The 26,032-nt window shown below is 37.3% G+C and overlaps 1 protein-coding gene and 1 non-coding gene across 3 annotated transcripts; one reads left to right on the top strand and one right to left on the bottom strand.

Moving 5' to 3' along the window:
• Window positions 1–1,363: 1,363 nt before the first annotated feature.
• LOC121414195 lies at window positions 1,364–24,646 on the bottom strand. Of its 2 annotated transcripts, none has more exons than XM_041607274.1 (2): window positions 24,502–24,646; window positions 1,364–4,143 (listed from the first exon to the last, which is right to left on the bottom strand). In XM_041607274.1, the coding sequence occupies exons 1-2, from the start codon at window positions 24,533–24,535 to the stop codon at window positions 2,357–2,359; spliced, it is 1,821 nt and encodes a 606-aa protein (XP_041463208.1). In that variant the 5' UTR covers window positions 24,536–24,646; the 3' UTR covers window positions 1,364–2,356. The 2 variants fall into 2 exon arrangements, with proteins under 2 accessions (XP_041463208.1, XP_041463209.1); XM_041607275.1 differs by lacking the exon at window positions 24,502–24,646 and adding an exon at window positions 18,079–18,434.
• Window positions 23,219–23,289, top strand: TRNAL-UAA. The gene has a single exon. It is a non-coding gene; the product is annotated as a tRNA-Leu (tRNA).
• Window positions 24,647–26,032: the final 1,386 nt, after the last annotated feature.

The following is a 26,032-nucleotide window of genomic DNA, read 5'->3' as shown; positions in this document are numbered from 1 at the left end:
AATGTTTGTAGGAATTCTCTAAGACCGTACGTATTTCACTAACCAAATGATGCGTGCGCGAGCTGATTTTTTATATGAAAAGCAGACACCTCGCCAGTCCACTAATGCGAACGCAAACACGTGCCGGACATGTTTGATATTCAGACCTTAAAAGGGGGCAATCATGAAATAGTCAATAAAAAAGCATATGTCACTACATAAAACAATAAATACTCGAAGTGCAAGGAAATATATTTGGTGTATATTGACTTGAAAACGGGATGTTTTAGTACAACAGGATCATATATATATTTATATATCTCATTACTCAGACAATGCAAGCACCAGAAATGATGAACATATTAGCCCTCTATATACGCCCTAAACCAATTATGTTTCATAAATTTATGAAAAAAAAATCTTTCTTATGTAATATGATGTAATATATATATAATATAACATAATATATAAAAAACAATTTCTTCTTCCCCACTATGTTTCTCTTTCTTTCTCCTTCTTTTTCTCCCCCCCCCCCCCCGTAATTACGCCACTGATGCCAATGGTATGACCATTGATCAATGGTTCTTAACTGTATTAATGATAGCTGTATGGTCGGTCAATGGTGAGCCCAACGGTAAATCATGTTCTCAATGGTATAACCAATGGTTTGCCCATTGATCAATGGTAACTGAATGGTATTGATAATGGCTGTATGGTCGGTTAATGGTGAGCCCAACGGCAAATGGTGATCTCAATGGTAGGCCTAATTAACCAATTGTGTCCAAGTATCTTATTGGTGTCTGATGGTGTTTGCTCGTATATATCGGTGAATGGTAGTCCAACGGTAAATTGTGTTCTCGATGGTAAATTAATTTGTTCATTGAAATTATTATGGTTAATTGGAATAAGTATTGCAAATAAGTTAATTTTTTGGTAAACTTGAATTATCACTGTATATTTGAATCATTTTGGTTAAATTGAATTAAGATTATTATTTGTAACTGAGATTTTATTCATGTCTATGTGCAATTTACATGTTTTTATTGTAAATTCAATGTCAATTCAGCCTTCGTAGCTGCTAAATTGAATAAAATATATCTTGAATCTTGAATCATTAATGTGTTTTTCAATGGTTTTCTAATTGAAACCAATGGTGTTCTAAATGGTGAATTCATTTTTCACTGGATTTCTAATGGTGTGTCTCGACGGCGAATTGTATTTTCAGTGGTATTCTAATTGTAAACCATTATGTACTCGGTTGCATTTGTCAGGATCTCTTTTTCAATTGTTTATATATGCTGTTTGTATATCAAAAGGAACTGTTGCTGAGCTAGCGCCATGAACGTCTTCAGTTTGGACGGTGTGTGCTTAGTGAGGTATGTTCGTTTCATTTATAGCTGGATGTTGGCCGCGCGGGTGAATGATAGTTCCAATAGCGGCCATAGTTCATCTCAGAAAAACTTTACAAGAAAGAAGTACAGTAAAAAAATATCAAATGTCTGTTATGTCTGTTAGCCTTTCCCTGAAAAAAAAAACTGTTAGAACTGTTTTCCTCCATTTTCTTGCTTTTAAAAGTTTAACCCCGAACAACCCCCCCCCCCCCCGCTACGGGCTTAATGGTAATCCTATGGTCCCTGATTGGTCACAAGTTGTTTCTAATAATAGCCTATAGTAAATGATGATCACAATCTCTCCCACGTGATGTAGACATGACGAGATCTTGTCATCTCTCTTACGGGATTTCGACATTTATCTCTCTCACGGCCGGATGTAGACACGTAGAGATCTAAGATCGTGGCATCTCATCATCTCTCGCACGCGGATGTAGATATGACGAGATCCAAGATCTAGTCAGCTCATCATCTTTCCTAGGGATGTACACATGACGAGATGATATTCTGAACATGTGGGTGGTATTTCAAGCATCAATACTTGAGTCATTGTAACCAAAAATGAAAGGGCTACGTGGAAACCAATAATATTGGTTGGGTCTATAAGGAATATTCTGTCAAAAATTCTGAAATTGATCAATAAAGTGTGTGTTCAAGTAAGTGCAAGTACAGGTGATATACCTGGATAAAAGGTGCCTTTTAACGAAGCTTTAAAAAGATAGTTGCAGTGAGTTTAATATGAGTGGGCAAAACGTTCCATAATATTTGATAAGGCAGGGGCCACAAAAAGAATGTTGTTTCATTTTTATTTTCTTTCCCTAGATTTGATTTGTAGCAGCAAGTACAATTATCACTGTCTTCCTTCCTGTTCATTTTTATTCATTGCGTACTTGTTGGGGAAACACATTCTTCGAGACATCTCCTTGGGACCAAAGATTTCGTTTTGTTGAGGAAAGGGAGACCAAAAAAATGTTTCACTTTTTTTCCTAAATTGACTTGTAGCAGCAAGTGCCATGATCATTTCCTTCCCATACCATTTCAGGCAATGCGTACTTGTCAAGAAAGGTCAAAAGACGGGGAAACACATCCTCTGCGGCATTCTTCCCAATGATGCAGTCTAGGTGTCCATAGGTAGGAGCCTCGAACCATTCGTAATACTGATCAGGGTTTGCATCCTTGACTCTCTGATAGCTATCTCTCGATGCATCGATCTCCCAAGCTTTGTTCAATGATCCGACGAAATATAAGATTGGAATGTCCATTTTCTTCATGGCCTTTCGATACAGTGGTGATTCGAGCCGGTTTTTCGAGTTGAAATCCGGAAGGTAAACATCCTTCCCCTCCGGATCGACCAATCGGCCCTTTCGGAAGGCAACCGAGAGGTGGTGATAATAGTCGGCGTGTCCGAATCCGAACCACTCAGACAATGTGTGGTGCGTTTCTTCATTCATGTTGGGATGTTCCCACATAAGTCCAAACATTGCTGTAATTCTATGGCACACGACACTGCCGCACTGGTTCTCTTTGTTGAGTGTTGTTCGTGCGAGTGCATTGGACACTGCAGACATGAACTTCTCCCGCGCATGGTCGTTCTTGTCTGTGTACGCGGTGAGTCCTTTGTAGCCGAATGCAACGGCAATATTGTCAAGCCTAGTTTTGGCTTTGGCTTGATTCATGGCTGATGATATCATGCTGAATCCGACTTGAGAAGCAATGAAACATCGGATCTTTCTTCGGTCAATATGGCCTCCAAGCAGAGCCACGTGCGTCGTTATAGACCCAATACAGTGACCAAGGACTTGGATATCCGGTGAATTGGATTCTTTTATTATCAGGTCGATAGCAGGTGGGAGATCTTTCCCCGCAGGGTCGTGCATTCGAGAAGATTTCTGGTGTGAAGGAAGGGCAACTGATAATCTAAGCTCTAACAACCATATATCGTATCCATGCTCACACAAGAACTCTACGAAGTTCTTGTCTATGGTATCTAGAGAAAATATTCTACTTGTAACACAGAGTCCGTGAAGGAGCAAGATCGGCCCTTTATTGCCGCACTTGTAGCGAGTCATTAGCAGAGGTACGCCGTCTGTGGCCGTCAGGTTATACACCGTAGGCTTTATGCCTTTCGTGTCCAGATGGCGTCTCTCCCGGGCAGAAGTCTTTGGACAGAATTCAGTGGGGGAGAAGATATCGCTGATCGTGAGGAGAACGCCCCCGAGAAAGAATCCAAATTTCGCCTTCCACTCCATTTTCAATTTCTCGTCATCCTCGCTACCTGTGATTTCAATGTCCGTGAGCTCTTTGGCAATATCCACCAATTTTGCAGAAACTTGTCCGGTAGTGAAAGTCTCATCAGTATGATTGGGCCCATTCTTGATTACAATGTTCAGTGACGAATCGTCAGCAGCGTTATTCCCATTGAACGAAATATCGCTGGCTAGTCTCTTCCCTTCAAAGAAGCAACCATTTTCTCCTAAGGGCAATAGGGCCTGGTAGACCATGCTTTTGAAATGCAAGTTAGTTTCGCCAGAGCTAAGAACGAAGAACCTGCCAGCAGAAAACAGAACAGGGTCCTTTGATAACAGGGAACAGTTGATCTCTCCATTGATCCGGGCTTCTTGACGATCACACCTTTCTATCATATGGATGACGTCATCTGTCTCAATTATGACGTTTAGGTCACATGGATACTTGGAACCCCCACTTTCCATGAATCCAGACATGTGACTTGTGTAGCGCCCTCTGAGCTTCGTTTCCGAGCTGCCAGCAGTTCCTGGATGAGATAAACACATAAAAGGATGTATAATGCTACTACTATTAGTAATAATAAAGATAATAATAATGATAATAGTGTAGTAAGTTTCACGGTACACCGTGTATCTTTCTGGGACAAGTGTTGGTCCTGAAGTGGACCACTCAATCTCGACGTTTCGACAAGTGTGTTCTTGTCCTCAGGATCGAGAATACTTTTCATGTAAACCAACATTAAAGGGCTGCTCCATCACTACGACTTTAACCATTGATATTCATTTTCATATATATTTTGTGAACATAAATTACCTTGCAGTGTCAAAGAAATGAGGCTATCGTGTTGACTTGGCCTACATGTACGTGCCCCACTCATCACGTCACATCACCTTAATCTCTTTGAAAGAAAGGAAAACAGGAAAAGTTTTCCTCCCTTTAATAAAAACAAGTGACTTTTATTTCATAAACCCGCGATATTCAATGATATCATCCATAAAGTTCATTTAGTGAATTGCCAATTATTTTTCAGATTTTAAAGTATTTCTAAAATCCAATGATCATTGTTATGCCATGTTTAGGCATTTTTAGGCATGTGCGAAGCATAAACCAACATTCACTCTGGTCAATCTCAAAGTAACACATAACACAATGTTTATATACTGCACATCGTCTAGCGTAATTTTTCTTTTCACAGATAGGTTTTAAGTAACCAATCAAACGTTGGTATCAAAGTGACGTCATTTGGGCTTTAAATTATGTTCAGTCGATTCTACGCCCGAAATTACCCTAAATAAACCTGTTAAAGTAAAAATATAACACAGAAAATAATTTCGGCGTTCTTTCAACTCATTCTGGCCCACGTACTGTGCGACGCTTTAAAAGATATTGGCAAAGTATCAGAAATATTACGTAGGGTCTTGTAATTACCTTAACCTGAAGTCGATACTGTTGCGGCAACATAAAAATGACGATATCAGCGATAAGTCGGCCTAGTATCAAACTATAAATGTTGGTCTCAGGTGAAAATTTTGACGTCTTTTTTATACTGCAAAATTAGTGTTGGGCCAACATCAATACAACGTCAACAGCAATATCGGCAGTCGCAAAATGTTGGAAAGGAATGGGCTAATTGATAGTGTTACTATTTTCATCTGCAAAGAATAGCGCGAAACGGATGTCCGACCAACGTCGATCACACCAACATCAAAATGTCGACATTAGCGAAAGGCCCGGGGGGCACTTCCATTCACGAGTGGATACCATGCGCGACCATGGGGTCTCGAAAAACACCCTAAACACGTATTTTCCATAATTGAAAATGCACCGCCGAACAAGTATTGTCGTGTAAAACCCTATTGGAAAGTATTGGAAACAAAACGATACTCTTGGCAAGTATTCCCTGAAATGAACCCCTAATCATGTACAGTCATATTTTATTCCTATGTCACGGGTCCTTCGGCCGTCGGTTGTACCTTTACACATTTTGGTTTAGTACGACCTCACCTTCCACACCTCGCGCAAATCGGACTCTAAACTCGTAGTGTTGGGGCAAAAAGGACATCCTTTATAGACATTTTAATTGTTGTATCATTCCCACAAATTTGACCCTACGCACGTAACTTTCCTAGCGAAATAGATACCCCTTTTTCATTATTTTTGTGTTTTTGACACCCTTACCACGTTACGTACGTAACGTGCCCTATCTTGAAAAATACATCCTTTTTTACGTGTTTTTTTTTTTTTGGGGGGGGGGTCTCGCATAGTATCCACTCGTCAATGTAAGTGCCCCCCCCCCCCCCGGAGGGGGGGGGGCGAAAGGCCGGCCAAGTGTTTTGACATAAATATTGGGCCCATGGCCCTGGGAAGAGGGGCCGCTGAAGCAAGCTCAAAAATTTCTTTGGGGATGCTGCGTTTTTTATTCTCCACATGCCGGCAGCTCCCGGCCCCAGGTATTCTTGAAGTTGACTGTGTAAGAATGGAAAATTAATGTAACAAAAATGACCTTCAACGATGAAACACTTTTTTGGTTCTTCAACTTTCTCGGGATCAATTTGACCTTTATTTCATTGTAGTGTTTTTTTTTTGAGGGGGGGGGGCTTTCAAAGTTACATCAGCACCCCCACTTGAAAATCCTTCCTAGGGCCCTGGCTGGGCCAGCGATGTAATTCCAACTTCTATATTATTTGGGAAAGGTGATATATGGCCAACATCATTACAAGGTCAACAATATCGGCAGTCGCATAATGTTTCAGTTTCAGTTTTAGTTTTTCTCATTTCCAACAAAACAGTAGACAAAATCCATCATAAATACAGTTATAACAATTAAAATGTAATAAAGAAACATGTAAAACAATATATATATATATATATATATATATATATATATATATATATATATATATATATATATATATATATATATATATTCATCTAAATTATACATTTGAAACTTAATATGGATTATGGATTATTTGTGGCTGAAAATAACATGCTGGAAATGGAGAGGTCCATTGTGAAGCTGTGCCTGTAAATCGTGGACCCCTCAAAACAAATTATTCATTAATATTAAATTACATATTAATTAATATGATAGTGGCCAAAAGAGAGAAGAAAATGTGAAAACAATAACATGATGCATGAAATGAGAAACGGTGAGAACATACCGCATGTGGAATAAAATAAGAAAATTTAAAAATGTATAACGAGTACGAAGCAACGAATCAAAGAGTATGCCTTGTTGAGAAGTGGTGACGAGTTCTTCGGATACCAACAATAATAACAATGACATTAATAATAGAGATGATAATATTGATGATATTGATATTCACAATAATAATAGCAATCATGATAATAGTGATAATAATTTAAAAAAAGGGCAAACTAAGTACAACAGGGAGAGTCTGGTTTTATACGTAGCCAATAAACATGTCTTAAGTTTTCTTTTGAAGACTGAGAGTAAAGGGGAGTTTTTCAAATCTATACGCAAACTATTCCAAAATTTAGGACCTTCAAAAATGAATGAAAATGAAGGAAAGTGGATCTGAGTGGGCACGAAACGGAGCATTGCAGATTATACGAATTACTTTTTTTTGTAACAATATAATTTTTTCCAACAGAGTTTGATGGGTGTTTCCCCAAAGCAAAAGTCCATAATTTAAGTAGGGTAAAACAAGAGAATAATAAAGAATAAGCAAAGATCGTTGTGGAAGATGTGATTTTAGTCTGTTAATGATACCAATATTTCAAGAGATTGTTTTGCAAATATTTTTTATATGTAATTTCCAGGAGAGCTTGCTATCAACCAAAACACCTAAAAATTTTGTATTAGAAACCTGCTTAAGTGGGGTATTGTCAAACATAATTTGAGTCGGTAATGAAGCTAAGGAGTTACTAAATAATATGTAATTCGTCTTCAAAAGATTTAATAACAGTTTATTTGTTCTTATCCATTCTAAAACATTTCGCAACTGCATGTGCATTGACGACATCCACAAGAAAATTTGGATCTCTGTGTGAAAAAACAAGCTAGTATCATCTGCAAATAATATGAATGACAGTACATTGGACGATTTATGAAAATCATTTATATAAAGAATAAACAACAAAGGGCCTAAAAGACTCCCTTCTGGAACACCACAAGTAATATTTCTAAAATCAGATTCTTGCTCATTTAAATAAACAAATTGTTTTCTGTTAGAGAGGTAACTCCTGAACCACTCCAAGGCCTTTCCACGGACACCGATATGATTGAGTTTATAAAGTAAAATGTCATGATTTCTCGTATCGAAGGCCTTAGAGAAGTCCAGGAATATACCAACTGTGTGAGAAGAAGAGTCAGTTGAATGGGCAACCTTTTCTACAAAAGTCATTAAAGTATGAACAGTACTGTGTTTCTCCCTAAAACCAAATTGGAAGTTTGAAAAGTCATTATTTTTCCTTAAGAAAGTTATCATTCGAGTGAACACTATTTTTTCTAAAATTTTGGAAAAAGAAGACAGTAACGAGATTGGCCGATAGTTACCTACTTCAAGAATGTCACCCTTCTTAAATAATGGTATGATTTTAGCAAGTTTCATGGAATTAGGAAATTCACCATGCAGCAGTGATAAATTAAAGATATGGACCAATGGATCTACAATGTAAGGAATTTTATTTTGTAAGTTGGAAACAATGTTTGTGACTTCTTGTCTATTCGTAGGAAAAAGGAAAATAGAACGTGGATCAGCAGGACCTATAAAGTCAGTAAATATACACCTGTCAGAAGGGGGAATATTTTTAGCAAGATCGTTACCAATCGAGGAAAAGTAATTATTGAAAATATTCGCTATATACTTTGGATCTTCAACAATTTCATTCTTATTCCTGATTCTATTAATTCAGAAACTCCTTCAGTTAAGTTCATTGCCTGTTTGATATGATAATTTTCCATATGTTTTGGGTATCGTGTTTGAACATTTCCAAACGATTTACAAAATATTTTCTTTTTCTAAACGAATGATATTGACTAATGTGTTTTTATAGGACGTATACCTTAATTTTGCTTTCTCAGTACCCTTTAATTTGTATTAATAAAAAAAATATTTTTCGATTAATTGAGCGTAGAATAGATTTTGAAATCCAAGGAAGTTTTGGTGTTTTTTTTATAATTTGTTTTAATTTTTTGTTTTGGCATAACTATTTCCAGCTGATTGCTTTATATTTGGGAAAAGCTTCATATGAATTATTTAAGTTTTCATTTCGACCAATCATAATTTCATTCGACCAATCATAATTTTCCAAATTAGTACCAAGACGTACAAAACTTTTGGCGTTAACTTTATGTCTGAATAGTGAAGAATTATTGTTATTTAAATAATAGGTTGTTTCAGCGGATAGTGCATTGCAATAGGGTAGTGATCAGTGATGTCCGAAATTATTATATAAGAATCAGGATGTGGACTTACATTTGAAAATATATTATCGATTAAAGTAGTAGATGTATTTGAAACGCGCGTTCGTTGGAAACGAGTGGCAGACAAGAGGCCGATAAAATCAACTCAAGAAATTCTTGAGAAACATTGTTCAGTTCATGGTTCAATAAATCTATATTGAAATCTCCCATCAGAAAAAAATCTTTATTGTCAAAATTGATATCTCTTAATGAATCTGAAAAATATTGTAAAAATTCTTGAGTACTAGAGCTAGGGGATCTATAAATAACAAAGGCGATGATATTCTTATTTCCAGGAATCAAAATTTCAATGAAGAGTGATTCAATAATGTTGTTGCAAACCGAAATTTCATTCAAAATAGTATAGTTAAGTGATTTGCGAACGTAAAGAGCAACACCACCACCAACTTTATTTTTTCTATTTTTATTAATGAAATCATAATCCTTTATATGAAATGGGTGGTTTAAATCGTGATTTAACCAGGTTTCCGTAAGGCCGATTAGAGAAAGTGGGTTTGACATGGGCATATCAAAAGTGAAAGAAGTTCATCAAAATGTCGATTCAAACTTCTGATATTTAGGTGAAGTAAGGAAAATGTATTTGATTCAAATTCTTTCAAGACACTGGAAAACTGATTGACGGTTATGTAATTAGCAAGTCCTCGTTGGGCTGGGTCATCAAAATCAAACTCTAAGTTTACAGATGAAGAGTTTATGCTATCTCTGATAAGATAAGCATTGCTTTTTAGTGGGTCCCTCCATTTCCATCTTAATTTAATTTCTATTGAAAAATAGTATACTTATTTAAAACCTCCAATGTGTTGCCCAAATCGTGTAAGTTTTTTTTCACAACATATGTATTATTATTTTTGTTTCTTTGCAATGGATACAAATACTTATTTTTATATATATGGTATACAATTTGTTTTTGTTTGATGGAAGTGAAATAAATAAAATTGAAATTGATAAATTAGTAGAGGTAAGAGAGGCATCGTTAGATTGAATAGGTCGATGTAACTCGAAGAAATCGTCATCACCAAGCCTATGGAAAGGCAATGATTGTCTATCTAACAAATCAGACTTCGTCATAGATTAGTTTAGAGTGTTTTCTCATCACAGATATTTGGCGATTAAAAGGAATCATGTATAAAATGGCGCAATCAGCAAGATATAGAGGATGTGGGGAATGAACAACGTCCACATGACGTAAGATTGGAGACGAGTAGATGGATAACAAATGCAAATGGAAGAAGGTGGCGATAAGGAACAAAAAACGATTGGAGCAATCAGCAAGATATAGAGGATGTGGGGAATGAACAACGTCCACATGACGTAAGATTGGAGACGAGTAGATGGATAACAAATGCAAATGGAAGAAGGTGGCGATAAGGAACAAAAAACGATTGGAGAAATGAACACATGATGATGATGATGATGAAGATGATAATGATGATGATGAATAAGACAGGAGAAACAAACACAGAGTCTCTGATGGCACAAGAAACTTACGGCAATCTAATGGCTGGAACATCATTGGAAAATTCCATGGGAACACACAAGAAACGAAAATTACTCAAAGTCATAGGCAATCTTCTCCCAATGCTTATCCAGTCTATTCTTAAAAGCAATCACTGAACAAGCAGTAACTACATCTTCTGGGAGACTGTTCCACACATCTATCACACGGTTAGCAAAGAAAAACTTACGCACATCAAGACGCGAATATCTTTTCTCCAGCTTTAAGGAATGACCACGTGTTTACCACCATGTCTCAGATAGAAAAGCTCAGAACTTGAATCATAGTAACCATGCAGATATTTGTACACATCAATCATGTCACCTCTTTGACGTCGGTGACTGAGTGATGGCAATTTCAGGAGGCGAAGACGTTCAGAGTATAATAGGTGCTTAATACCTGGGATCAATTAAGTAGCTCTCCGTTGGACACTTTCTAACCGCCTCTGCTCACCCAGCTTATACGATGACCACGCAGCCTGGCCATACTCTAAGATAGGGCGAATAATACCCTTAAACGAAAGCTTAATAGAGGCCTTATGCAAATGTACAAAAGTTCTTCTTATAATACCAAGCAGTCTATTAGACTTTGACACCACTTTAGGAATGTGCTCCTCGAAAGAAAGACGTGAGTCTACCTGAACTCCTAAATCTCTCTCACTCTCACATTCACGTAGAACAACCGATTGCGAACCTTTGGTCATATGATGCTCAGAGTCAGAACTACTTCTTCCAATCTTCAACACAGTACATTTATCTGGGTGAAAACGTAGTTGCCACTTCTCAGCCCAGGCCTCAAGCTCAGTCAAATCATCCTGCAATTTACCGGTGGCCCCTGGAACATCAGAACGAACATACAACTTATTATCGTCAGCAAGCAGTTTGGCTGAAGTCTGCACTGATTCTGGGAGATCCTTAACATACATTAAAAACAAAATGGCGCAGAGAACACTGCCCTGGGGTATTCCACTGCAAACTTCTGACGAGTGGGAATGTTGACCACTGACAACGACCCTTTGACGTCTACCAAGCAGGAAGTCACTAATCCATGCATGCATTTTCCCTTTGAATAGAGGTATAAGTCATGGAATATACTTGTAACGAATTCATTCTAATAAGGAAAAAATGGCAATGTTTTCTAAAAAGTAGCAAATACTATAGAAACAACCCTTATTTAGATAAGTTGGTAGATATTTCATTCGCACCACTAAGAACAAAAAGGGTAAACATACAGATTGAGGATATATTGTTCATTCAAATAGATAATAAGTTTATGGTAAGTACATGAACGTAAGTCAATGTCAAAAGCCAATAGATTCACGCCAACCTCCCCCCCCCCCCCTAAAAACACAAGGCTATCTCGGGGGGGGGGGGCACTTACATTGACGAGTGGATACCATATGCGACCCAAAAAACACGTAAAAAGGATGTTTTTTTACGATAGGGCACGTTACGTACGTAACGTGATAAGGGTATCAAAAAACACAAAAATAATGAAAAAAGGGTATCTATTTCGCAAGGAAAATTACGTGTTTAGGGTCGAATTTGCGGGGAAGGTAAGACAAAATTAAAATATTTTATAAAGCACGACCTTTTTGCCTCAACACTTCGTGTTTAGCAGTTTAGAGTCTGATTTGCGCGAGGTGTAGAAGGTGGGGTCGTACTAAACCAAATACGGTAAAGACGACGACCGAAGGTCCCGTAACAATAAAACATTCCTGTACTTGTTTAGGGGTTCATTTCAGGAAATATTTGCCAAGAGTACCGATTTGTTTCCAATACTTGTTCAGGGTAGGGTTTCACACGCCAATACTTGTTAAGGGGTGCATTTTCAGAACAAGGAAAATACGTGTTCAGGGTGCTTTTCGAGACCCCATGGTCGCGCATAATATCGACTCGTCAATGGAAGTGGCCCCCCGAGGGGCTATCCGCACATAAATATTGAAGTGTTACTTACAACACCTTATAGAAATAAGCACTCATTTTTAAATGAACGAGTGCCAAATTAATCCAACCTTTAATCGTGGCAAGTATTTTGATTTGTGGGATAAACACGATTGTATAAACATGATTCTGGAAAATGGTCGAAGTAAGCATTTTGTTATAATATAAGAAGACATGCGCTCCCCAGTTATCACGACAATGTATCAATGATAATCATTGCATATACAAAAAATCATTAAGAATAAACGAATGAAAAGAATAATAGTTTGTCGGCAATTGTGTTTAACCGAATTAAGATCTGTCCATCTGACTAAGCTGTTAAAATATATCGTCTCGATTCTAATCTTTGAAAAAGAAGAAAACTGTGTCATAACAAATCAGCGTGACGTGACTGCTTTACTAATGTTTTATTCACATCAAGATGAAATTAGGTTTACTAAGAGAAGCCTGGGCCAGATTATGTTTGCCAGGCCAGTACTGAATGAAATTCATCCATAGAAACGAATTAACATTTGAAGACACGTGTGCTTAAAAAAAGAAAAAACTTCAGCACTAGGAATTTAATGAACCACTTTAGCAATGTGTTGATTTTCTTTACTTTACTTTTCTTTTTTCTTTCTTTTTACCAGTTTGATCAATGATCATCCACTCAACCGACAAAACCCTTTCAAAATCCAAACAGTCCAAATGCAAACGCGGGCTCAAGCACTAGGTCAGGCAATCATTAAGATTTACTCAACCCAGCAATACACGGTGCATGCAATGTGTATCATGAATACGTATAAAAAATGGATGATGTAAAGGATCTGGGGCCTGTTGCATGAAATGGTCTTTCGTGGAACCATTCTACGTAAGAACGAGATATCGCTCAACTGTTTCACAAAGCCGATTTGAGCGATACGAAGAATGGTCCTTGGAAAGACACCTCCAGACATGTCCTACGTAGGCATGATCTTCTTTGCACACCGCCCGCCACCGTCGGCATTGAGAGAAAACGCGTTTACGGCAAGCCACTCTGACATATCACCTTTAAACATATTTTTAGGGGGTTGATGATGGATTTTATCTGGGATGGCGCCAAGTTATCTTTTATATGGGGGCTAGTTGTCATCAATTTCACGTCGACTAGACGACCAAAAACGGATGTCATTTTAACTTCTCCGGGGTAATGTAGGCCCAAATATTTTTTAAATATGTTTTCTTTTATTCTCCCTCTGTCCTATATCCCCACCCCTTTTCCATAAAAAAATAAACTTGAACTATCGAAATGGGCGACACTATCTCTCTGACCCCTCATGCTTTCTCATAAATAATTCAACAACATGAAAACAAACTTCTTTAAAAGAAATAATATAAGGAAAAAGGGCATGTTTATAGCGTTAAGCAAAAAAACAAAGAAAAAAAACGATACAAAACTAAGATGTTAAACATTATTTTTTGATGAGATTAATTTTAATCAATGAAAATTAATTCTTGGATTTGGGATAACTTGAGATGTGAAACAGTGACACAAAACAAAAATCTGCAGTATCAAAATAGCTCATTCTAAGATACAGATTAGGCTTAGCTCACGAATCCATCACAATCGCTACAAAAATTAATGAAGATAAGTTCATCAAATAAAATATTATGGAAAATCCATACAAAGAAGCACATTTTAAATCGTAGGGTGGCCCCTTTCGGCTCCTATGTCATGTTAACGGTAGTCTCTACTTCTCCCTTACTTAACTTTGAAATATTGTACATATATATTTTGTATATTCTTAAACCTTATATAAACTTCAAAAAAATTAAGTGATCAACTTTAGATATGACCAACGTTAATATGATCGTTGTAATTTTTAGCATTGTTCCTGTTAATACTATTTTCTCCATTGTGGATTGCACAACTTTTTCTATGTTTTAGTTATTATTGCAAAGCACTACTTTATTTACTTGGCCATGTTTGCAGCAATTTTCATATTTTCCTTGTCTTCGGTTACTTTTCATGCATCTGAGGTACTCTATAAACACTCGTATTTCTTGCGTTATATCTGACAAATCAAATAAATAAATTAGATTTTTCACACGCAGCCTCTCATATTTTCCCTTTTAGTCTCGTACAATCAGACACTGTTGATATTGTTTACTCCATTCAAACCCTATATTTACCTCAACAAATAACAAATTAACGCATAATTTGCAAAATTACAATTAAATGTAAGTATTCTATAAAAATACAAATATTGAACTAATAAAATGTTGAAATTACTTAGTCAAATCAATTTTTATACTGGACAAGGGTCTCTTTCGTTGAAATATCAATGAAAGGTGTCTCTAAAAGGACATCGTGTTCTAAATAAGGGAAATAATGAAAAATTCGATTTTATTCAGTTATGTTTGTGAATCTTTGAGGTTTTTTCTCTTTTTACCTCATAAAGTAAGCTCCATACATCAATTCTACAATCAGTAATAAATAAAACATCATTTGATCTCCTTTTATTGAAATAAATGATTTTATGAAAAGTCGTCATTCCGAAATAAAAGGTTCAGGTGACGATGAAGACTAAATATTTTTCCGATAATATCGATGTCAAACGATGTCGCGGAATTGGAAGACAAAATTGCCTTCGTGAAACGGAAAGCGCTGATTTGTCGCCAATCTTCCTATCTCGGAAGAATGGTCCTAGGACGTTCCTACGTATCGCTCATCTCGTCATGCAACAGGCCCCTGAATATAACAAAGAAGGATGTAGAAAAAAATCAAAAAGAAGAACCGATCACAAGTAAAAAAAGGTTCATTATCCATGTTCATTATCAGTTAATGCATGCAGGAATTCAACATGTGCATTAATTGAAACTCAGCAGGAAAAATACTGCGATGACCAGATAACACTGATCGATGCCCATGAAAAAAAGTTGTTATTTGATTGTAAAAAGTATGAAAGATCCATAAACAGGTAAGTATGCTGTGCTAATACAGCTCAAATGAAAATTATTTGAAGCCACCATACTGGATAATCCTTAATCTAATCATCAGTAATAAAGGTGCATATGCGTACTATATATATATATAGAAACATCAGGTCAAACGAGATCATGTCAACTGATATTCCTCAAGTGCAATATCATTTAAGTTAACTTTAACGAGCAGTAAACATGCTTATGCTATAACATGTATAATAGGAACCAATTTACTATTATTAAGACATGTAAGTGGAAAATCCTATTCAGATGAATGTATTATGGTCACTTTCCAAGTTATTTATAGTTATTATGCAATATTTTGAGATGTCTAAAACCTTGTAGAAAAAAAGAATGCTTGCGAAAAACAAAATATATTTCCGATAAATATCAAAACACACTATCAATTTTGGTTTTTGTATTATGAAAAGAATTGATGAATTATGTGGCATAAAGATACCAAGAAGATAAGTGACAATACAAACCATGTTTAGCATTAAATCATTCAGTTCATGATTCCAAAGAGTATATTTTTTAATGAAAAAAGGGCATTTTGATATAATAATATAGAAGACATTCATTATCATTAACATGAATATCATGACAAAAGAGAAAAACTTTTTTTTTCAAATGCAATGTAGTTGTCTTACTCTATGGACTGTTGATATAATTCAAGACACGTTAAGTTTTAGGCATGGCAAAAAAGCGCTGCTAAGAAAAAAACAAAAATTGATTTTATCATTTCTCTGAAGTTCAAGGTTCGAAGACGAGTTATGATCTTGTTGGAAGCCATATTAGTCAGTATATCTATCACGGCTATCTCGGCTCGTAAACATGATGGGGCAGATGGGCTAAAGCAAAGATGTTGGGGCTAGAAGCGAAAATAACGAGGACTCATCAGTTAGAAAGAGGCACTTGACAATTGTGCATTCTAAGACACATGACATAATGCATTCTCTAGGTTCATCGAAAATAGAATATGGATAATAAATCAGTGTTAACTCACTTTTGTCAGACAATTAGGCATTACTTGATGCTTCGTTGGCTGATATCAAACGTAAACCATTGACCAAACATCTTTCAATTTCGATGCAACACAAAATATACTTGACATAGTAAATAATCTGGTTGAAAATACTTTTTCTCAGGAATTTTATTGCATCACTGACGAAAAACGTAGACACTGGGACCACAATAAATGTTAAAATAGATTCCTCAATTACATATGTGGATCAAAATCAGCAAAGCAATCCAGACTGCATCACTCGTCCCAGTTGCTCCATAGCGATTGGGGTGAACCATTTGGCGCTTTCTTGCGAGTCTGGAGATATAGGTGGATTCCGTTGACGCGAATTCTCGTAGAAAGCTGTTTTTCTTTCCTTATCTTGTAGGCGATTGACGCTAAACGTCCACGTTCACGTTTCATATCCGGTGGGAGATCCGTACGAATCGTAACGCGATTGTAGCAATCGTAGCAATCCTCAGGTGTCTGTTGCGGTTGAGGTTCCTGGGAGGTCTGTTGATCTGGATGAGCGGAATTAGCATGACGCGTTGACGGTTGGGTTTCTCGAAGGAATCAAGCAGTCGATTGCGGTCTTCCATGAAGGCAAATCGAACAATGATAGGGCGTGGCGACGGCGGCGGCGTTGCCCTTCCTGGGTTTCCTTGCTTCGGGCTCGGGAGACGATGTGCATTGACAAGAGGCGTCCTAGCCCCCGGGGGGGGCCACTTACATTGACGGGTGGATACCATGCGCGACCAAAAAACACGTAAAAAGGATGTCTTTTTCACGATAGGGCACGTTACGTATGTAACGTGATAAGGGTGTCAAAAACACAAAAATAATTAGGGTCAAATTTGCGGGGATGATAAAAGAAATTTAAAATGTTTCATAAAGGATGTCCTTTTTGCCTCAACACTTGGTGTTAGAGTCCGATTTGCATGAGGTGTAGAAGGTGGGGTCGTACTAAACCAAATAAGGTAAAGCCGACGACCGAAGGACCCGTAACAATAAAACATTCCTTTACTTGTTTAGGGGTTCATTTCAGGGAATATTTGCCAAGAGTATCGTTTTGTTTCCAACACTTGTTAAGGGTAGGTTTTCACATGCCAATACTTGTTAAGGGGTGCATTTTCAGAATATGAAAATTACGTGTTTAGGGTGCTTTTCGAGACCCCATGGTCGCGCATGGTATCGACTCGTGAATGGAAGTGCCCCCCCCCCCCCCCCGGGGTCCTAGCTGCCTCGGGGATAGGGATCTGAAGGAATTTGGCAATAAACTCCGTATACTGCAGAATACACATTTTCACTTTTCTTTTCCGGGACTCCATACAACAGCAGATTTTGTTTCCTATCATGTAGCTCTAGCAGCATAAGTTTCTCTTCTATTTATTTGTTTTTATTCTAAATGGTTTCCAAAATTTGGGGGATGATTTCCTTTTCGATCTCTCTAATCTTACTTGTGTTGAAAGTAACCGCATTTTCTAAATCTTGTATGGCTTTCCTCGTTTCACCAAGTTCAACTTTCATCATCCGCATATCTAAGCTGACGTTATCGAAACGTGAATTCATTTCTTTACTCAAATTAGCAAACATTTCCTTCATTTCTGGCAAAAGATTAGACTGACCTGAATCCATTGTGTGATGTTCTAGGCTTGATTGGGCGTTGGCGGTTTGAGCGGTCACGTGACCGTTCGAGCGTCCACTGGTATTTGATGTCGGGGCGAACCACTCGGGGACCTCTGGGCTGGGTTCTCGGTGCGTGCCGTGTTGTGCTTAGCAATTCCTGATGCCCCAGCTTTGCTGGTCTTGGAGGCCGTTAATTTACCCTTTTCCTGAGTTTTTGCTAACGATTTGGAGTTAGAAGACGATCTAAGGGTATAGGAGCGTTCCTCATTAGGCATGACGCGAAATAAGATCCTCTAACATATTCAAAAATCTTGAAAATTGAGAGCTCATATGCTGACGACGTCTGCACGCTACGAATGCATTTCGAAACCAACTAATCCATGTTGGCAGATTGCGCAAACTAAAATAAGCGTTGGACCAATGTAAACATTTTAAACTCATCATGATTTACCAAAACTGATGTCAGACCAACATCACACCACCATCATAATATTGGTAATAGGGAAATATCCAATTGTAAATGTTGGCCGGGCCAACGTTGGAATTTCGACTTTTATTACATCCGAAAATAGTATTGGGCCAACATTAATACATCGTAAACATTATCGACAGATATGAAATGTCGGCAAGGTATATAATCAAGAAGTTTACGATGGGTTAATCACGCTAATGTAAATATTTTGACTTGGAAATATATATTACACCAATATCAAATTGTTGGCATTGTCTTAATTCTTTTTTAGCAGTTTGGCTTCCAGAATTTATGTCCTGCACAAGAGATGGATTCTTCAAGGGAATTAAGGTCGATCAAGTGTTACAATATAAGTGTTGGGCAAATTTCGCCGATGTAATCATTTTAAACTGAAATATCGCGAAATTGATGTTCGACCAACATCCCAACAACACACTATATATACACCAACATTACGCCATTAAGGAAAAGGTCGGCTTATGCAGTGCGTATAAAAAAAGTTTACACTTAGAAAAAACCCTGTAAAATTATATATTTGAAATATCCTAAAGATTTTTTCACATTTTAACATTGGTACAGATCCATTTTAGCAAATAACGATATAACTGTCGAAAAATATTTCCGCTTGACTTAGTTACCAGCACTTACTCTTGAAGAGATACATTATGAAAAATACGAGACATTTGGCTTCCTCCTGCTCGTACGCACGGGCGTCCGTCGATAAAACACATGATATTTTTATGAAAATATGCACCCTTTTTCTTAAAAGTTGATGGAGAGGGGGAAAAATTAATCGTATCAAGTCAAGGTATTCAGTAATGAGTACAGGAGAAAGTATATTTCACTGATTTTCATGATTCATTCCATTTGATTAACTCATCTATTCGTGTTTTGGGGCTAATCTTTCCCTTACGCATTGCTTTTTGGCAGAAGTTCTATGGAAAATGCACCTTTTTTCACACATTATGAAAAATACGAGACATTTGACTTCCTCCTGCTCGTACGCACGGGCGTCCGTCGATATAACACATAATATTTTTATATAAATATGCACCTTTTTTCTTAAAAGTTGATGGAGAGGGGGAAAAATTAATCGTATCAAGTCGGGATATTCAGTAATGAGTACAGGAGAAACTATATTTCACTGATTTTTATGATTCATCCCATTTGATTAACTCATCTATTCGTGTTTTGGGGCTAATCTTTCCCTTACGCATTGCTTTTTGGCAGAAGTTCTATGGAAAATGCACCTTTTTTCACACAAACTTTGAGACACTCTGTATTCATTCCCCCATTGCTCGAGAATGAATGGGCAGTTAACGACGGGGTTAAAGATTTATTGAAGAATGGAATGTATATTTCATGAAAATGAAAGCCATTTCCCCATTGGATGTTATCTTCAATACGTGTTTTTTAGATGAACTCAGTTATCGAATTGGCTCTCCTGGCATTTGAGGTCTCTATCGGTGACGTCACTCAGGATCGTCATGCCTGAACCATCAGCCAGGCAGGGGTTGCAATGGTATATGATTTATGCATAATGCACTCGATATATACAATAATCTTGTCCTCCCGTTCAAATGAATGTGAAACTCATATAATTTCCATCAGAGCATTCAACAGGAGTACTGTAGTACACATTTCTGTGTTATAAGTGAATTAAAGTCCCTCCAGTGAGTTTGCCTCACCCCTATTGTGAAAATGTATCACCCCTAAGTTGTAACACAGTCAGCTGTTTGCACTCAGGGTCACTCCGTGACCTGTGTGTGCGTTCAAGAGTTGTACACGATTTTCTGTCTCATTTAGGCAGAAATCTTTCATAATGAAACTTTGAGACACTCTGTATTCATTCCCCCATTGCTCGAGAATGAATGGGCAGTTAACGACGGGGTTAAAGATTTATTGAGGAACGGAATGTATATTTCATGAAAATGAAAGCCATTTCCCCATTGGATGTTATCTTCAATACGTGTTTTTTAGATGAAGTTAGTTGTCGAATAGGCTCTCCTGGCATTTGAGGTCTCTATCGGTGACGTCACTCAGGATCGTCATGCCTGAACCATCGGCCGGGCAGGGGTCGCAATGGTAGTATGATTTATGCATAATGCACTCGATATATACAATAATCTTGTCCTCCCGTTCAAATGAATGTGAAACTCATATAATTTTCATCAGAGCATTCAACAGGAGTACTGTAGCACACATTTCTTTGTTATAAGTGAATTAAAGTCCCTCCAGTGAGTTTGATCACCCCTATTGTGAAAATGTATCACCCCTACGTTGTAACACAGTCAGCTGTTTGCACTCAGGGTCACTCCGTGACCTGTGTGTGCGTTCAAGAGTTGTACACGATTTTATGTCTCATTTAGGCAGAAATCTTTCATAATGGTGAAAAATTATTTGCGCAGAACTAGTTATGCGAATAAAAGTAGACCTTAATCATGATGAACACGTAGAATTTAGCTAGTAAGTTGATTTGAAGATATCTTTTAGCTTTTTAAACTTTTTTCCTTGCCCGAAACACTTCAAAGAGTGCATTGCGCCCCACCCTACTCCCCCACACACCGAGGCCATCGTGACGATATGTGCTTTAGCTGTGATTTAAATGAAATGGCTACGGCTTGTTTTTCAATTTGTTAATCATTCTCAAGCTTGGAAAAAACTGTGGAGAAACAAATATTAAATGAAACGTGAAATGTAAACACCCTTTGAATGATAAAAACTTAGTGAAAAAAATGCTGGAGATATCTGATCCAGCTGACGCAAAGAGAGTAAAGGTTGTGCTTACTAAGAGTTGAAAATTCAATTTGGGTGGCAAAATTGTTACAAAATGCTTGAATGTATCCGTTTTATTTAAAGTGACTAAAAAGTGCAAGGGAAATGTATGAGAAATGTTTCACAGTGTAAGTTTGATTTCGCCCTTTCCCCTTGACACAGCGTGAAAACGACATTTTCTGCGCAAACAGATTCTGCGAGCTATACAAAAATGGACCGTGCTCACTCAAGTGTAACATTCTGTCAAAACTTTTAATTTCATCGGATAAATGAGACCCATACCCAATACTATATGAAAATATATGAAAAAAAATACTAGCATGATGTATATTTTTTAATTCTCAGGGCTTTTTCAAAGTTTAAACTTTTTTTGATACGCACTGTAGAGTGAGTTCGAATGTTTGGAAAGCGTTGTTATTTTGACGTTCATCGCAAAATTAGTGTTTGGCCAACATAAAAAATACGTTTTGGGGGCAAATGTAATTATTTTGACCTGGAAATTATTTCGTGAAATTGGTGTTTGAACAACATCAAGGTCTGGCCAAGTATTAGATGTGCATTGCGGGCCAACGTTATAATTTTGACGGCGTTTGACATCGATGTACAACGTCAGTCGCGACGAATGAAACTCATGATTTGATTGAAATTTGTTGGGCAGACAGCAATTAATGACCTTGTCAACTAGTTCTTTGGAGAGAGTTGCTAGTCAGTTGAGAATGGCACAATATTGCAACTGCGTAGCCAGGATTTCAGTTTGGAGAGGCGGTAAATGTACACGAAGCGTGCCAACACATACAGAGTGCGCGAAGCGCGCTCCCTAGGGGGTCGGTGCAAGGGGGGGGGGGAGTTTCCCCCTCCCTTGCGAAGCTTTCGGTGTTTCATAAATTAAAGTGTACCTATATCAGCTCCATTCAGTTGACTACGTTGTGATTTGAACCTGGTTTTCAAACGTGAATGTGAACGCACAAAAAAGGAATACAATGGAGGAAATTAAAATAATAACCCCGCGCGAAGCGCAGAAGCTTAAGCGGTTTATCTTTTTATTCAAAGAAAAGGGTCACGAAAATAGAGTATTCTCTAAGATATATTGAATACTTCCCTTGGAAAGATCAGATTTGATTACAAACAATTGGCTAGAGTGCATACCTTTAACTCGCAAAACAGAGAAGAAAGGTATATATGCCGGGAGGAAGATATTCCTCCTCGCGCAGAGCAATGCAACTCTGAAATTTCAAAGGGCGGATGTTTCATCAAATGCAAAAATCTTTAATACCCCATCGGCTCTACTTTAAATGATTTTTCTAAGATTATTGATCTTCATTAAATGGAAAGTAGTGCGCAAAAAGTTGAAACTTCTGTGATTTATTGAAATTATATGAAAAATGATGATGTATATTTCATTTGACTGATCATAGAGCGCTTCATTTTGAATTTCAAACTGAGGGCAAAAAACAGAACAGAAGATGAATATGCAGGGAAATTGATTTGAAGTTTAATATAATTTAATACATATATTGTACTTTTTTTATTTAACACTAATCGAATTTTTATACCTTCCTCTTTTAAATTAGGAATAGCTGTTTGCCCCAAATTTGTGGTTGTTAAGTAATGAGCTGAAAAGCGGGAGAAGTTGGCTATTATGTAACGGCAGATATTGAGATAAAGATTACCCGTCAAGATCCGCCCCGATCAGAAGTTGCGCGATCAATTAAAAAAAAATTCATAATACATGTAATGAGACCACAGAGACGGGTTAGTGACTAGGGAGACAACCGCCATTGTCATTGTTCAAAACCCAACTTCACCCGACAAAGGAAATTATAATTGCTATGGTGTCGAAAATCTGTCCATCTGACGGTCTATCGGATCGGGGTCGCCCTAGCCTCTAACCCGTTTCTATGGTCTAGTGGTTAAGACACCGGCATTAAAAGCTGGGGCCCGGGTTCGATTCCCGGCAGAGACATTTTTTCGGCACCACCAATGTTTCCAAAAGGTGGTAGATAGCTCTGGGGAACCTCTTCATCCATTTCTTTCACACAACATGTAAATAAAAGTGTTGCCAAAGCTGTTGTACATGTATAACTTCACGCATTTGTTTACTTTCTCCCATACGTGTACTGTATCAAAGCAACAGCTTTCATCCAGTTAAAGCACTCGTCTCTGTGGTCTAGTGATTAAGGCACCGGCGGTCAAAGCCAGGGGCCCGGGTTCGATTCCCAGCAGAGACATTTTTTTCGGCATCACCAATGTTTCTAACAGGGTAGATAGCTCTGGGGAACCTTGATTTGAGCTACGCCTACCATTGTTCTCTTCATCCATTTCTTTCAAACTATATGTAAATAAAACTTTTATACAATTCATTACCCGTTAGAAGTTATATTTTTAAAATGGGGTCTTGCTGACGATAAATATTGTCCGCACTGTCGTGTAAAAGAAGACTTAATACACGCTTTTATTGAATGTGATTTGAACAAACAGTTCTTTTCTTATGTTAGGAGTGTTGTTTGTATATGCAAGTATATATATAGAGAGAGAGATCAATGAGTTCTGCATCGGCGTCATAATGTAGAAACAAAAGAGGACTATATAGAAACTCCGCGAGGAGACATAATCTTCCAAATTTTCGGTCATAGACCTTCTTCAGGGATGATTTTATCAAATCCAAAACAGGTACCATCATTTTGTCAAATGCATGGCAAAATCTTCTGCATGTTAATTTTAAGAAAATGTTCATACTCCGCTCCCGACGCCATTTCGTCAGTTCCAGTCATAAAAAGTATCTATAAAATGCTTACTTTCATCCAATAGTATTGGTGGATCAGCACCACAATACAGTCTTTCATTTACCAATCACTACAGACCAGGCAGATCTTTGCGCTCATCCACCTCTGGCTTACATGTCATTCCGAAAGTTTCAAAAACTTGGGGGGAAAGATCATTTGCTTTTGCATGCCCCACTTTGTGGAATAGCCTTCCTGAAGACATAAAAAATGTACCTCTGTCGAAACTTTCAAAAATCTTCGAAAAACTTTGCTATTTAACTCTTAGCTCTTTATGCGCCTTGAGCACTCTACAGAGTGGATTTGGCGCGTTACAAGTCTCATTTTTATTATTATTATTATAAATCTTCTGCATACTATTAATTCCGAAAAGGATAAATTCATATGTTGCTTACCGTCAGGTACGTCTCTGCTTCCGTGGTTGCCCATCTTAATTGTAACAAGTTAATAGTAAAAAATGTTTTACAGCCTGTTTCTCAGTTGGAACTCCTTCAGAAATAAGGTACAAAATATAAATCACAGGCGGCGGATAACCTGAAGGGATGATCAAACATCAGAACCCAGTGACAACGAACATAATTATCAACTCCAAGCCGACCGATATTATGTCATCGAAAGAAACCTTTGGAAGGAAGTATTTTATGATGGTGATTTTTATTGTATTCTCTCAAATCAAAATATACATTCACATTCCACATACAAGTTGTGCTGATTCTTAGACACATGATTATAAATTATACGCTGAATCCATATCCCATATAATCATACAAATTAGCAATCTTAAAGGAGAATGAAACCATTGGAACAAGATAGCTTGTGTGAAAACAGAAAAATCAAAGAAACAGATCAACGAAAGTTTGAGAAAAATCGGACAAATAATGAGAAAGTTATGAGCATCTGAATATTGCAATCACTAATGCTATGGAGATAGCAAATTGGCAATGCGACAAAGATGTGTGATGTCACCTGTGAACAACTCTCCCCATTACTTTAGTATATATTTCACTTGAATTGCCTCTGTTATCACATCTATCCATAGATCATGTGTTCTTTCTACATGAGGGCATGTAATACATATTTTTTAAGGAATACATCATGTATAAAGAGTTTGTATCATCATAAGAAAAAGCAAAAAGATACATTTTGAGGGTATTTTATAGTCCACCAAAGGGAAAGTCGTTCATCAGTGACATCACACATCCTTGTCGCATTGCCAATAGGAGGATCTCCATAGCAATAGTGATTGCAATATTCAAATGCTCATAACTTTCTCATTATTTGTCGGATTTTTCTAAAATTTTCTTTTATTCTTAATCTTTGATATTTCTGTTTCTACACAAGCCTATTTGTTCCAAAGGTTTCATTCCCCTTTAACTCTTTGCACGGTGTATTAATTTTGGGGGTATAATAATGACAATTGCTTCCATGTATTTTGTTTGAATCAAGATTTCCATATTGTACCATTGATCTTCATGTGTTTTTTTATATAGTTGTTGTCCAAGAACCTTTGCCATTTAATAGATTCTCTAATCTGAAGTTAGGGGAGAAAACTAATTATTACGATTGTTGAATTTAATTGAATGTGCAAAATTGCTTGAAAAGGGTTAAATACTGGAAATTAATACTGGTGCGTTTTTGACAATTACCAATTAAAATATTAACAAGATGTATTAAATAACGAAAAAGATTTTTTTTTAAACAATTAGTGCACACATAGTTCTCAATAATGCACATAGCATTTCCAGTTATTTGAAAGCAAGATAGTGCTTTGTTGATTAAATGCTTTGCTCAAGGGCATAGGTGCCGCGGCCGGGGATCGAACCCCGGACTTTCCATGTATAGCCAGGCGCCTTAGACCACTCGGCCACTACCTCCGATCAATAATTGCAATCGTTACGGAATGATAGCTTGGGTGTGACTGAGGAT

Source organism: Lytechinus variegatus, chromosome 4 (genome assembly GCF_018143015.1).
Source record: "Lytechinus variegatus isolate NC3 chromosome 4, Lvar_3.0, whole genome shotgun sequence".
NCBI lineage: Eukaryota > Metazoa > Echinodermata > Echinoidea > Temnopleuroida > Toxopneustidae > Lytechinus > Lytechinus variegatus.
Note: the sequence above shows the minus strand (reverse complement) of the source record. Positions and strands in the feature narration are given on the sequence as shown.